This window comes from Anabrus simplex, chromosome X, assembly GCF_040414725.1.
Source record: "Anabrus simplex isolate iqAnaSimp1 chromosome X, ASM4041472v1, whole genome shotgun sequence".
NCBI lineage: Eukaryota > Metazoa > Arthropoda > Insecta > Orthoptera > Tettigoniidae > Anabrus > Anabrus simplex.
In genome coordinates, this window is record NC_090279.1 from 222943339 (window position 1) to 222957615 (window position 14277).

The 14277-nt window shown below is 36.0% G+C and overlaps 1 protein-coding gene across 1 annotated transcript in view; it reads left to right on the plus strand.

The window, feature by feature from the left end:
- LOC136886492 (SANT and BTB domain regulator of class switch recombination) overlaps positions 1 to 14277 on the plus strand; it is a 299987-nt gene that overhangs the window by 242735 nt on the left and 42975 nt on the right. The window contains exon 11 of the mRNA XM_067159307.2: positions 10794 to 10990. Within this exon, the coding sequence (XP_067015408.1) occupies positions 10794 to 10990 (197 nt within the window). The remainder of the gene's footprint in view (positions 1 to 10793; positions 10991 to 14277) is intronic.

Consider the following 14277-nt stretch of genomic DNA (forward strand, 5'->3'; position numbering starts at 1 on the left):
GAAGACATCACCGCAGTGTGACTGCGGACAAGGGGAACAGACAGTGGAACACCTTGCATTTGAGTGTCCTTTGCGTAGTTACAGAGGCTCTATAGAGGACTTAAACTGTGTCTCAAACGAAGCTCTTCTCTGGCTATTAAATTTTGACATGGAACTTTAGTTATGAACTTGAGATGGTAGTTGTATATATTGTAAATAATATTGTATTCATCATACGCTAAATAAATAAATAATAAATGCCAAAAAAAATGACGGAAGTATATAACAACGATATACTGCAATGCTTGCTGTAGCAGCTGATAGCAGAAAGCTTGCACCTTACATTGTTCTGAAACGAAAAACAATGCATAAAGCAAAATTTCTGCGAGTGATCCACGTTCGTATTCAAGAAAAAGGATGGATGGACACGTCACTCGTACAAGATTGGATACGAATAGTTGGGAGTAATGTAGCAGGGCCCCTCCTTCGATGCCCAGCCCTTCTCGTGTTGGGCAGTTTTTTTGCCGGTATGTCATTGTCATGACAATACATGAATTGCACTTTATTAGTTCATGTCTATTTCACTTCAAGATGTATTGTCAGCTCGTAATGGGAAGAATGGTTAACTGTGGTCCTGAAAAGGACCGTGAAGATGATGTTTCTGGTGTGAAAGGATCAGCCGTCAGCACATTTCGTAATAATGTCTGACGTTGCCCAGGGTACACCCAATTGCTATTTAAATCTCTTTTTGCCATAATTGCAATCTTCTTGGAGGTTCCTTTCGTGTAACAATTATTTCTATTAACATTGAAGGTATATCTTCAACAAAAGAGGAACTGTTACAAAATCTATGCAGTCAACACAGTTGCCACATACTGTGCATACAGGAGACACACAGAAGTAGTGAAATGCGTAGACCAAAAATTAATGGAATGCGTCTAGCTGTTGAACGGCCACACCAAAAGTACGGACCTGTCCGACCTGATATTCAGCTTCAGTCCACAGCCTTCACGGAGGAAAATGATATTGAAGTCCTCACTATAGAAGTAGGTAGCTGCACCATCTCCTCTCTGTATAAGCCACCTGGAGTTGAATTTACTGTTAGTAATCCTTCCAATTTTCAGAATCAACACACGAAAATAGTAATTGGGGATTTCATTTGCCATAGTAATGTGTGGGGTTATGAATACGAAGATGAGAGTGGTATAGCAGTGCAAGAATGGGCAGAAGCAAACTACCTAACTCTCATTCATGATGCTAAACTACCAGCTTCATTTAACAGTGGCAGATGGAGACGAGGTTATAACCCTGATCTGATTTTCAGCAGTAATAATATTACCCAACAATGTGTAAAGTATGTCTGCAACCCAATACCTAACACGCAGCATAGACCAATAATGTGCCAGATTTATGCAGCAGTCAGACCACAGAGTGTTCCATTCCGAAGGAGGTATAACTTCAAAAAGGCAAACTGGTCAAAGTTTTGCAGAGATGTTAGATGCTGAAGTGTCCATCATCCAGCCAACACCAGAGTGTTACGATACTTTTGTTGATGCCGTAAAGAAATGCTCCAGAAAGTCCATACCTAGAGGCTGTCGGACGTGGTATGTCCCTGGCCTTACCTCAGACCTTGTTGCCCAGCTTACAGAATATGCAGCTTTGTTTGAAGAAAATCCCCTAGGAGAAAAGACAGTGGAAGTTGGGAACAATCTCATGTCATCATTGACAACATCAAAACGGAATCAGTGGATGAAAACTATTGAAAGTATAGATCTTACGAGAGATAGCCATAAAGCCTGGAGATTATTGAAACACCTTAACAATGATCCAACGAAGACCACCCAACATTCAATGTCACTGCAAATCAGATAGCACACCAACTGCTCTTAAATGGGAAAGCAACCAATAAAATCTGAAGGCCAAAAATACAGAGGAAGATTCAAGAAGAAAGAAGTGACCTCACTGTCCCCTTCACCATGTTGGAGTTGGAAAAAGTCATCAAAGAATGTAAAAATGGAAAATCAGCGGGTCTAGATGACATTCGAGTAGAACAGATAAAGAAATTTGGGCCTAAAACTAAAGAATGGGTTCTGCAACTCTTCAATAGATGTGTGAGCAGAGGTCAGATACCAAAGACATGGTGAAAAAGTAGAGTAATTGCTTTGCTCAAACCTGGCAAGGAAGGAAATCATCCTAAAGATTTCATACCTGTTACCCTTTTGTGTCATCTATATAAATTACTGGAAAGGATGATCCTAAATCGCATTCAACCCATGATTGACCCTCTCCTCATACCACAACAAGCTGGATTTCATCCGGGTAAGAGCTGTACTGAACAACTACTGAATCTTACACAATTCGTTGAGGATGGCTTTGAAAGACACAAGGTGACAGTTGTAGTCTTTGTGCGATGATTATTGAAACCTGTATATCGCGACGCGTATATCGATTGCCAATCTCTCGTTCTCTTGTGCTATGTTCGTGTTCATTCATATCAGTCTAGTCGATTCTAGAGTCTAGTCACTAGATAATGACTAGTGACTTTTCTAGAGATTTTAGAAGCTATTTGGAGACAATTCTGCCTAATTTTAATTTATATCGATATAAATAAAATGTCTGTACATTGTTGAGAATTTAACAAGAATGATATTTCTGTACCGGTCGTGACCACAGTAACAAGGAGAAATGAACCCCATGGCACTTAACGCCCATGAAAGGGTCTTGGCCTGCCCAGCGACCGCTGCTCAGCTCGAAGGCCTGCAGATTACAAGGGGTTGTGTGGTCAGCACGACGCATCCTCTCGGTCGTTATTCTGGGCTTTCGAGACCGGGGCCGCCATCTCAACATCAGATAGCTCCTCAATTCTAATCACGTAAGCTGAGAGGACCTCGAGCCAACCCTCGGGGCGAGAGGCAGGCACGCTACCCCTACACCACGAGGCCAGCAACAAGGGGAAATGCACATTTTAATTTTCTGTAATTTCTGTATCTATGTACATATGTATGAATGTATGTAATGTATGTATGTATGACGCCCATCACGAGAAAACGGCTGAAGAGAATTTAATGAAAATCGCTATATAAAGTTGGGGAATAAGTCTCTATGATCTACGCCATAAATAATTGTATTCACGCTGAGTGAAATGGTAGTTTAGGGGAAGGCCTGACATTTAATTCTCAAATATTTGTTGTTATTGGCCCTATCGATAAATACTACATAATTGAAGTTATTAAATTTCCTATCATTTATGTCTTATACATTTTTACCATACCAACTATTATGACAGATATTCATGAATTTGGATTTCTGTTACTAAGTCCATATCAGCGCCGAAGTACGAGAAAATGGGTGAACAGAATTTAATGAAAATCGGTATATGAAGTTGGGGAGTAAGGAACTACAGTCTATACTATAAATAATTTTGTTTGCCCTGTTAGAAATGGTAGTTAATGGGAAGGTGCCAAAAATGTAATTTTTAATCACCTATCTTATTGGCCATATCGAAAAGTACTACATAACAAAAGATATAGAGAGTACAATGTCTGGTTATTTGTCTTACTCAGTTTTACCATACTGGCTATATTAATATTGGTGGTGATGGTGATTAAATTGTAAAGATGGTTATAAGAATGAGAAAAAAGTCATGAAGTAACGATCGCTTGAATAATAACACAAGAAGGAGTCATGGAAGAAAGGAGGACTCACTTTACGTTAGATGCTCTAATGTCATAGAGTCGGAAGAAAACTAAACGTGAAGGCCTGCAATATAGAAATCTCATAAAATAGATCAACAGTAACATTACATTGACCATTGTTTGTTGTGATGTGCTTTGCATATTCTGTTGCCATTTATCTCCGATAGATGGGATTGCTGCTGTGTACCTAGTATAACAGCCTGCCGGAATAATGGCGGGAAGTAGCTGGGGAGTTAGATCTCTCTTCTTTAGCATGCCATTCATCTGGTTCATAAATTTTCTGATACTACTGGTATGTAACACAATGGATCATCGTAGTATTCCAGCTTCACAATTAAGTATTTATTTATTTTCCACCTAGTTGATACAATGATTGCTTAAGGCAATTTTTAATGGTCAGAAGTGGTACATGTTTTGTATATTATCAACATCTTCAGCCACATAACACTGTTTAGATGAAAAATATATAAATTGACAAAGTAATGCTTTAGAGTGAACTTGTATCACTTTTGACCATTAAAAATTGCCTTAAGCAATTATTGTATCGACTAGGTGGAAAATAAATAAATACTTAATTGTGAATCTATTGAAGTGCGATACGGACCATGAAGCTGATTTTATGTATTCCAGCTTTTCGATCCCTACTCTGAGGTAGTGATTGGAATGAACAGTGCGCACACTTAAACGGAATAATGACACAGGAGTGTTTGCAGCTGTCTGTCGCATGGTCGTTCTAGCTCTGGAACTTTTAACTGTTAGATCGACAAAATAGTACTTTACACGTTATAATTCTCATGTTAGGTCCGTATTGAAATGTATGTAAATACAAAGTACGTTACAAGTGTTATTTTTTTAATATCTACCTATTCAATACAAAGAGATCTTTTTTAAGAATTAAATATTATTATAAAATGTTAAGGGACATGTTTCACCCATATTAAGGGCATCATCAACCTTAAACTCAAACCTGTATGGTGAAAAATCAGGATCCTGATTGTTCTTACAAGTCGTAAAAAGAGGATATCAATATAGGTGTTAATCTAAACATAAAAAATTATTAGAATATCCTTGGTTAAAATTGTAGTAACAAACTGCATGTCACAAGTTCACAAGATTATACTTTCCGGAGCGTTGAGTCAATGCTCCCAAAAACCTGTTGAGGGTAGAGCAATAAACAGGTCCATTTTTATAATGAAATAGAAATGTATTTCCTTGATAACTCCTGTTGGAGGATAAGAAAGAGTAAAGCTGATAGACTGTGAAATTCGTATGTTAAGATAAGACAATAGTCTTCTTAAGTAGCTGTTCAGCTGTCTGTAGTCTTATTTAACTGGCTTGAAGGAGCGAAAGTCGAATGTGTTACGACAAGATAACAGTCTTCTTTAAGTAGTTGTAGGAGCAAGGAAAAGTATTCGGCTGTCTATAGTTGTATTTATCTTGCTTGAAGGAGCGAATATTGACGTTGGTGTGAAGTCTGTGACAAGAGGAGAGTGAATGCTTAGGAAAGAGAATGTGGGTTTTAAAAAAGAAAACATGGAGAATGTATAAAACACTTACCCTTTCGTCTGTAAAGATGTAAATCAGTTATGGAAAGGTTAGTTGAAGAAAAACGTCATGTGTATGTTCATTTATTTCTTTAACTGTTATGGTGCTAATCAGTTGCTATGGTAGCGTTGAATGACTGACACTTGTGCTTCTAGTATTGTATCGATGTGAGATTGGCGGAGGAGGGTGTGGTGGAGGGGAGGAGGTAGGTGGGGCGTTAAGTTTATGTGTTGTTGGTTGCGAGAGATTTGCGTGGTTGGGCAGGGAGGGAGTCGTTTTGGGTTGCGAGAGATTTGCGTGGTCGGACATGAAGGGAGTCAAGTGAGTTAAAGTAGTGGAAGTTCTAGAAGATGTTAATTTAAGATTGTTAAGAATGTAGTTATGTTTTGGATTTAGAGTTTGCAGTAATTTGGGTAAACTTTTGTATAATGGATTCTTGACTTCAATCATATCATTGAGGTTTACATTTTTGTTGTAGTATTGGTCCAAAAATACATAGATGGTTTCAAGTTCATTCATCAACTTTCCTTTGTCTACTCTTTTAATAATTGTGAGGTCTTGTTCTATCGTTGTGAAGTGATGTCCTGTTTCTTTCATATGGGAGCTCATAGCTGAAAATTTATTGTGCTTAATGGCATTATAGTGTTCTAAGTACCTAGTTTGAAAACTCCGGCCTGTTTGACCAATATAAGAGATGTTGCATTGCGTGCAGGTGAGCCTGTATATGCCTGAGCCTGAGTAAATATTTTAGCTTGAATTGACTGTGTTGTGATTAAAAAATAATTTTTGGTTAGTGTTTGTTGTTCTAAAAGCTATACTGGTATTTTGTTTATTAGTGGGTTCAAGACTTAGTGAAAGTTTGGATTGTTGTAGGTGAAGGTAACGCGTTTGGATTTTTTGGGTTTGTCAGAGATGAGGTTTGTTGCTAATTTGAATTTGACCTTATTTATTAAACGGTTAATCATTTCAGGTTTACATCCATTGATTTTTGCTAAATCCTTTATATAATTTAGTTCTGTTTCAAGGTTCTTGGGTGTTATAGGGATATTTAAAGCTCTGTAAATTAAACTGTGAAAAGTGGACAATTTATGGGAGTTACGATGTAAAGATGTATTTTTGATTGTTAATGGGGTGTGAGCAGGTTTTCTGTAAATATGAAAATCGAAGTTGCCATTAATAAGCAATACTGTGAGATCTAGGAAATTTAAGGATCCACTGACTTCATCTTCCTTGGTGAATTTAATATTTTGGTCTAGGTTGTTTAAATAATTTAAAATATCGGAACTAATATTGAGATCTTTATTGATAATTCCGAATGTGTCATGTACATTCTGAAGCCATAAGCTAAGGCCTTTTATTTTATTTATTATTTTATGATGTTCTAAAGAATCCAAATAGATGTTGGCTAAAATGCCTGGTAATGGATCTCTCATAGCTAGGCCATCTTGGTGGTAAATTTTACCATTAAAAGTGAAATAGTTGTTTTTTAGCACAAAATTTAGGATTTTTATGAAGTCTTCTAATTCAGGTTTGCTGAGGTTGCTGTGTTTTGCGAGGTTGTCTTTGATAATATTTACAGTTTCCTTTGTTGGTACATTAGAAAACACATTAGTAATGTCAAATGTGATATGGTAGTAAGGTGAATTTTTTTTAAAATTTTGCAGAAGTCTATTGAAGTTTTTAAAGGGGATTTATTGTTAAACCTGTAATGCCTTTTTAGAAAATAGTGGATATATTTAGAGCTTTTATATGTCGGACTATTTCTACAGTTGATGATTGGGCGTATGGGTGTTTTTTTCTTATGTAATTTAGTCAATGCTCTGGCTGTGGGGGTTTTAGGGTTCGTAAGGATTAGTTTGTGTTGTTCTTGTTCATTGAGTAAAAATGTGGAATTCTTTAATAGTGTTTTTAAAATTTCATTGGATTCTTATTGTGGGGTCTTTATTGACTATTGTGTAAGTCTCATTTGTGAAAAATTATTCCGTTTTTTCAATGTATTCTTTCTTATCTATTAGAACAGTAGTCCCTCCTTTATCGGCTTTAGTTACTGTTATGTTGTTATCTTTTGTTTTGTTTTTACCTCTTTAATTAATGTTGAATGCATGAGAACAGCATTTTTATTTAAGCCTCCAATTAGTTCGAAGTTTCTTTTTTTATGCCATATCTAGTGTCATTTTGTAATTCCACTATTTTCTAAAAAGGCATTACAGGTTTAACAATAAATCCCCTTTAAAAATTTCAATAGACTTCTGCAAAATTTTAAAAAAATTCACCTTACTACCATATCACATTTGACATTACTAATATGTATTCTAATGTACCAACAAAGGAACTGTAAATATTATCAAAGACAACCTTGCAAAACACAGCAACCTCAGCAAACCTGAATTAGAAGACTTCATAAAAATCCTAAATTTTGTGCTAAAAAACAACTATTTCACTTTTAATGGTAAAATTTACCACCAAAATGGCCTAGCTGTGGGAGATCCATTATCAGGCATTTTAGCTAACATCTATTTGGATTCTTCAGAACATCATAAAATAATTTTATAATAATATTTAATTCTTAAAAAAGATCTCTTTGTATTGAATAGGTGGATATTAAAAAAATATAACACTTGTAACATACTTTGTATGTACCATAATACTTTTCGTTAAAAGTGAGAAAATATGCTGTTTTTCATTTTATCGAATATTTCATATGACAGCATTAATTTTAATCGTGACATTCGTACTTACGTCATTGTAATGAGTAATGACATATGTTGACTTTAGTTGGGAAAACTATAAAAACAGTCTTTCTGAGAATTCCGTAGCGAAGCACGGGTACATCAGCTAGTTATCTGATAGAAAAATAGCATTGAGCTTCACATGATCGTGCAGGCGCTTGATGCAATATATTAATTTTGCATTTGCTAAGTAATGGCATCTAAGTGCATGGCCGATTCACACGGTTGGAACATGAGTTCATGCTATTTTCGGAAGGCTTATCAGAGACCGATCATCTCACTCACATACTTCCTGTGAGGTAATAGAGGTGTGTAACTATTAGCCTTATAGCCTCATATAGCAGCAGTTGGGCTTTGAGACAATAAGTGTTATAAATACAGAATATATCTTAGTACTGTATTGCGCAAACCACGCAGATGTTGTTCTTTGCTTATGAACAGAACTTCCAGACATTTAAAGAATCATATTCTGTTAATTTTCTGTGCACACTAAAATCAAGAATGTTTTGGCCTTTTAAGGTTATGAATTTTTTTTTTATTTTAAGTGTTCGAGTTTTTGTGTTATAACTTGGTGCTTCGCAGTTTCTTGTATTCGTTGGGCTACTATATAATTACATTTCCAGTGACTGGGTATAGCGCTGCTGTTATTATTATTATTATTATTATTATTATTATTATTATTATTATTATTATTATTATTATTATTACATTCGTTCCACATATGTGTGTACGTTTTTTACCATGTACATATTCCTTGTTCGCGAGGTTGGTGTCGTGTTCATTTAATTGTTTAAGACTTTGTGTGCTTTGACATGTTTTAACGAAGTGTTTGACTGCCTTGAATGTTCATGTTATAATTTTATGTGACGTTCAGTGGTCCAGGTTCCTTTCGATGTTTCAGTTTGTTCTCAGACATTTTCATATGCTATATTGCAGTTGTAGATTATCATGAATAAGTCCAGCAAGAAACGTAGGAGGAATGCTCGCTATTTAGTTGCCAGTGGTTACGGAGGTGGAGGAGGTCAGCTCAGATATATTTTGAGCCTGTGGCAGTCCGTTTCTGTTGTAGTCCCAGTTTTGAACCCTGCAATCTCTCATTTCGTGTGTGCTGCTCGCATGCGTGCTTCTGCTCTGGTCCTGCAGAAGAGATTTCCAGATGGTGACAAACAGCTCTTGTCACCCCTCAACAAAGAATGGTCAGGAACTCCCCCGACTGTTCCACACAGTGTAGCAACTTATAAAACAGAAATTAGGATATTATTAGCTATTAACCCTCCAAGTGCTGATGGTTTCTCTCTTAAGTGCTGAGCATTTTTAAGGCAGCGTGCAGATACATTTAAAAAAAATTATAATAAATACAAATTCGTAACTACATATGGCATATTATATATCAGTTTGTTCAGAAAAAATATAGAATAAGATAATAGTGGGATGTTTTACTTACAAGTATCCAGTAAAAGTACCATGGATGATTAGTCATACTTTTCTTTTAAAAAATTAAAAATATTCCAGTTTTTGAGGTTGGTAACAAGCACTACATTATCTGAATTTAACTTCCAAGATGTACAAAATGTGTCTAATTAAATTACACTTACAATGATATATAATAATAGAAACTTCAATGATTAATAAAAATGTCACAAGTAAAAAGACTCGAGAGTCTGTTGTGGTTGGCCATTAGGTCTACAGTAGATGTGCCTGGTAGGGTTCGCACTTTTGGACTGTCTACATCACTACGTGACGCATCACTATAGTCACGGGTATCTAAATTAGGGTCATATTCTTGCCCACTTCCAGAGGAAAAGTCGTCTAATGATAAATCATCAGGCAAATCTTCTACATTACCAATGTCGTCTTCACTTTCATCACTCGCAAGCTCCTCCAATGCTTCTCTAATTGCACTAGAACCACTTAGTTCACTCATGATTATAATATACACTAAATAAAATAAACCAATTAAAATAGATTAAATCAGCCACACAATTATCACAAATCGGCTAGCAAACAATAACCTTCAAACGCAAGAAGCAACAGCGCAGTTTGAGCAGACGTAAACAAAGACCAGTTCACAGCTGACAAGATCGCCGCTTACTGCTTTATTTACTCAACCAAAGACCAACTTGCACTTCCTACCAGATAGAGAATTTCATTTCGCAGCGAGAATATTCATAAAATAGATTGTTATACCGATTTTAGGGGTTGTTATTTCGATTTTACGAATCGTCTCACTGCGAGACAATAGCACTTCAGCCGGGATCCGAATCGTCTCGCAGTGAGGCGATAGCACTTCGAGGGTTAAGAAAAATCAAAGTCTAGTAACAGGTTAATAAGAGCAGAATAAAACTTAAAATATGTTTGTGATTACAGTGTTACAGTTGCTTCGCAAGGGACTGGGGATTCTTGTATAACCCTCATTTGGTATCAAACGTCTGTGAGATTGCAATCTCCCCTCCTTTCGGGGTCCTACTGAATATGTAGTTATTTAGTAGCATACTTTGTGATACAGAAAATTGTGCGCTCTAAAAGGAATTTTTGACATCAGAATGTAAATTTATGTTTTGCATTTTATAGTAATCTTATTTCTTTTACCAATTCTAGGTTCTGTATAAAATGATTTAGCACAGAAATCAACATTAGAAAAAGGTCCTTTTCCCCCACAGATTTCTGAGAAAAAGGGAACGTTCACGTTTTTGGATCTTCATTTTCAAATTTTCTTCTGGGCTTGAATTGTTTCTTTTCAGTTTTCCTGTGATGTGATTGTAAAAAATAAATTCAGTTACTGTATTTGCTTTCTGACAGATACTATGATGCCAGTTGACCTCACCAGTCCACTTTGTGTTGACAGGCAGTGGCTGTCGAGATTGTCAATACGCAGCAATCAGGACAACCAGAGAGAGTTTGAGGAGCAGGCCATGCGCCAGATGGTGCAGCTGTTGACTCGCCGAACGTGTGGAGACTCAGCTGCCCTGTTCAACCGTTCGAGCAAGGTTCACCACCCCTATTATCAGCATTCCATATGGAACAACCACATCACACCGATAGGTACATCTTGAAGAAATAGTAATTATAGTTTTTGTAGTTACTTTTCACAGAACCGGAGAACTCCCGGCATAGCGATGATCTTACTTTACTTGAGAGAGAGAGAGAGAGAGAGAATTCTTAAATAGGCCCACCTGATCAATATTTACATTACATACATATTAAAATGAATAAAAAGGCAGGACATGATTCGGTCCTTTTTGGGCATCTTCAGCTGCTTAGAAAAGATGAAACCACTAAAATTCACTTGTTAGGTTATGTTCATAAAAGTCCTTGAACAACAGTTTCTTCTTCAAATTGTCTAGAAAACGCTATAAAAAGGTATGAAGAAACATCACATGAAAGATTTCGTAGATAACAAGTATGACAACATTAAACGAGTATGAATAATAAACAATTATTAAAACACAACTTTAGAAGTCATATTGAGACTATTTATTTATTTATTTATTTTGTTTTATTTATTTTCATGCATTCATGTGTGGCGAAGTTAAGGCTCACGGCCCTCTCTTACACTTAACCACATATTATCTATAATAAACTTCATAAAACAGAATAATGAAATAATATAACAAAATATAAATCCTAACCTCATTCATTCTTCCATTCATACTGACATTCATACAAGCTGGTTATACATTTTATAGGTAATCTCGGCAAGACCTCTTGAAAGAAGCTAAAGAAGTGCAATTCCTAACACTGACTGGAAGGGAATTCCATAGCCTTGCACCAGGCACTTGAAAGGAGCGGTTAAATGAAGATGAGCGATCACAGGAATTGAGAGTGTAGTAGTCGATCATGTGTTATGTTCATGAGAGGAGGAAAGTAAATTAAACTTTGAGGATAAATACTGGGGTTTAGATTCATTCAACAGACGAAATACGAGAGTTGCAACGTGAAGATGTCGTAGTTTATCGATTTTTGACCAGGAGAGAATTTCATAATAGGGGGAGATATGAGTTGAAAATTGAATTGAAAATGTAAACCTAATGCACGAGTTCATTGCCCTCTGTAATTTTAATGTTTGTTCCATGGTGGCATCTATCATTACAATATCACAATAATTAAGTTTGGGAAATATGAGGGTCTGGTTAAGTTTAATTTTCATGCTTAGTGGAAGAAGAGTTTGGCAAGTTTTGAGAGGGTGAAGTGATGAGTGAATTTTCCTACAGATGCTTGTTATGTGCTCACTCCAATCTAGTGTGTCACTTATGATAATCCCAAGATTTTTTGCCGACTTCTGAAATGGTATAGCTATACCACAAAGCAAAAGTGAAGGCAATAACTTCTTATTAAGGATATTTAACTGCCTTTGTTGCCCTGTTATAATAGCTTGTGTCTTTTTAGGATTAATTAATAAACAGTTCTTATTAGAATAGGAGCTAATCAGATTTAAAATAGAATTCATTTGATGAATTCCAAACTCAATATCAACAGCTTTACAGTGATAATATATTTGCAGATCATCTGCACATAAATGATATTTACAGTTACTGAACTGAGAAGATATATCATTGATATATAGAGTAAACAGAAGAGGTCCAAGCACAGATCCCTGTGGAACACCTGTTTGCTTCTTCTTCCAGTCCGTGGTCATACCATTTATGACAACACGTTGTCACCGATTGGCGAGGTATGAAACAAAGAGCTGATTAGCAGAGGGACTCAGATTAAATCTTTGTAGTTTCGCTAATAATATGTCAATATTTACTGTGTCAAACGCACTACTGAAGTCAAGTAAAATAAGTATAGTCACTTTCCACTCATCTATAGCTCGTCTAACATCGTCTGTAATTCTTAGTAGTGCCGTCCCTGTGCTATGTCCTTTCTTGAAACCGGATTGGAAGGGATCACACAGAGAATATTTTTCCTGTTCAAGTTGGCTATAGATCAATTTTTCCAGAGTTTTGGACAGTGCTGAAAAAATGCATACAGGACGAAAGTTAGATGCTACATTAGCTGGCGACCTTTTTGGAAGTGGGACAACTTGTGCATCTTTCCACTTTGTCGGAAAATAACCACGGGAGTGGCATGCATTAAATAAGTCGGTAATAACCGGCAATATTATATCCATAATGTTAGTAATAAAGATAATAGGGATTTCATCAGCCCCCGTTGCATGGGATTTAATTTAAATCAGTTCTCGTCTCACTTCAGACTCTGAAACAGTTCGAAATTCGAAACAGGGGCAATCAGATGATTGTTGTTGTATTATAGACTTGATGGTGGCCTGCACTATATCGTGTTCAGGACTAAAACCATCTGTTGAAAAGTGTCTATTCATCTCATCAAGCGGTATTTCTGGTTTAGCATGGTTCACGGGAGGCCTTCCAATACCTAATGAACGAAGTTGTCGCCAAGTACTACCAGCGTTTATATTATTGGATAGATACCGGAAGTAATAGAATTTCTTATTGCAGATAATTTGTTTAATTCGATTTTGCAGTACACGGTATTGTTCAAATGTGTCAGCTGATAAATTTTGTTTGTGACGTCTATATAACGAATCACGCTGAGCCATAGGGATTTGATTTCAGTTGTCAGCCACGGACAGGGCGGGCGTGTTACGTTCACACAGCGCTAGGGGCATGCTTATTGTAAAGTCCATGAATATGAGAATTAATATTTTTCAGTTTTTCATCTAGGCCTATATCATTCATTAGTATTATTTCACCCCAAGGACATTTACATGCATCTTCTTTTAGGTGATGGAAATCTATATTTTTAAAGTCTCTAAAAGTCACGTTTTTCGACCTATATTTAGGAACTCAGCTAATACGCTAAGTATGTAAGGTCATGAGTTGATATTTCAGGAAAAGGTATTTGACTGTGTTTAAGAACCCCATGTGGATTATTGGTTATCATGAGATCAGTGAGTGTATCAGAGGAGACGTTGGAAGTATGAACATGGTTAATTCGTTCCAAGGGCAATATTGTTCAAATCAAAATCAAATCAAAATCTCTTTATTTGCAAATGAGGTGTCTACCTCGGTGGCAAATGGTACACTAAAATACATTATTGTCAAGCACTAAATATTAAATTAACAAGAGAAGAAAATTTTTCCTATAATACAATATTATACAATTTACGCTAACAATGTTTTCTATTAAACACACAGCTCATCCTTAATAAATTTATATTGTTTACAAAATTCTAATTATAATATCTCCTGTACTACTTACAAATATAGTCAACTGATATACAGTATGTGGAATTGCTTCAAATGATACTATAAAACTGGTATAACATTAATATTTACATTGCAATTTTTTTTTTTTTTTTTTTTTTT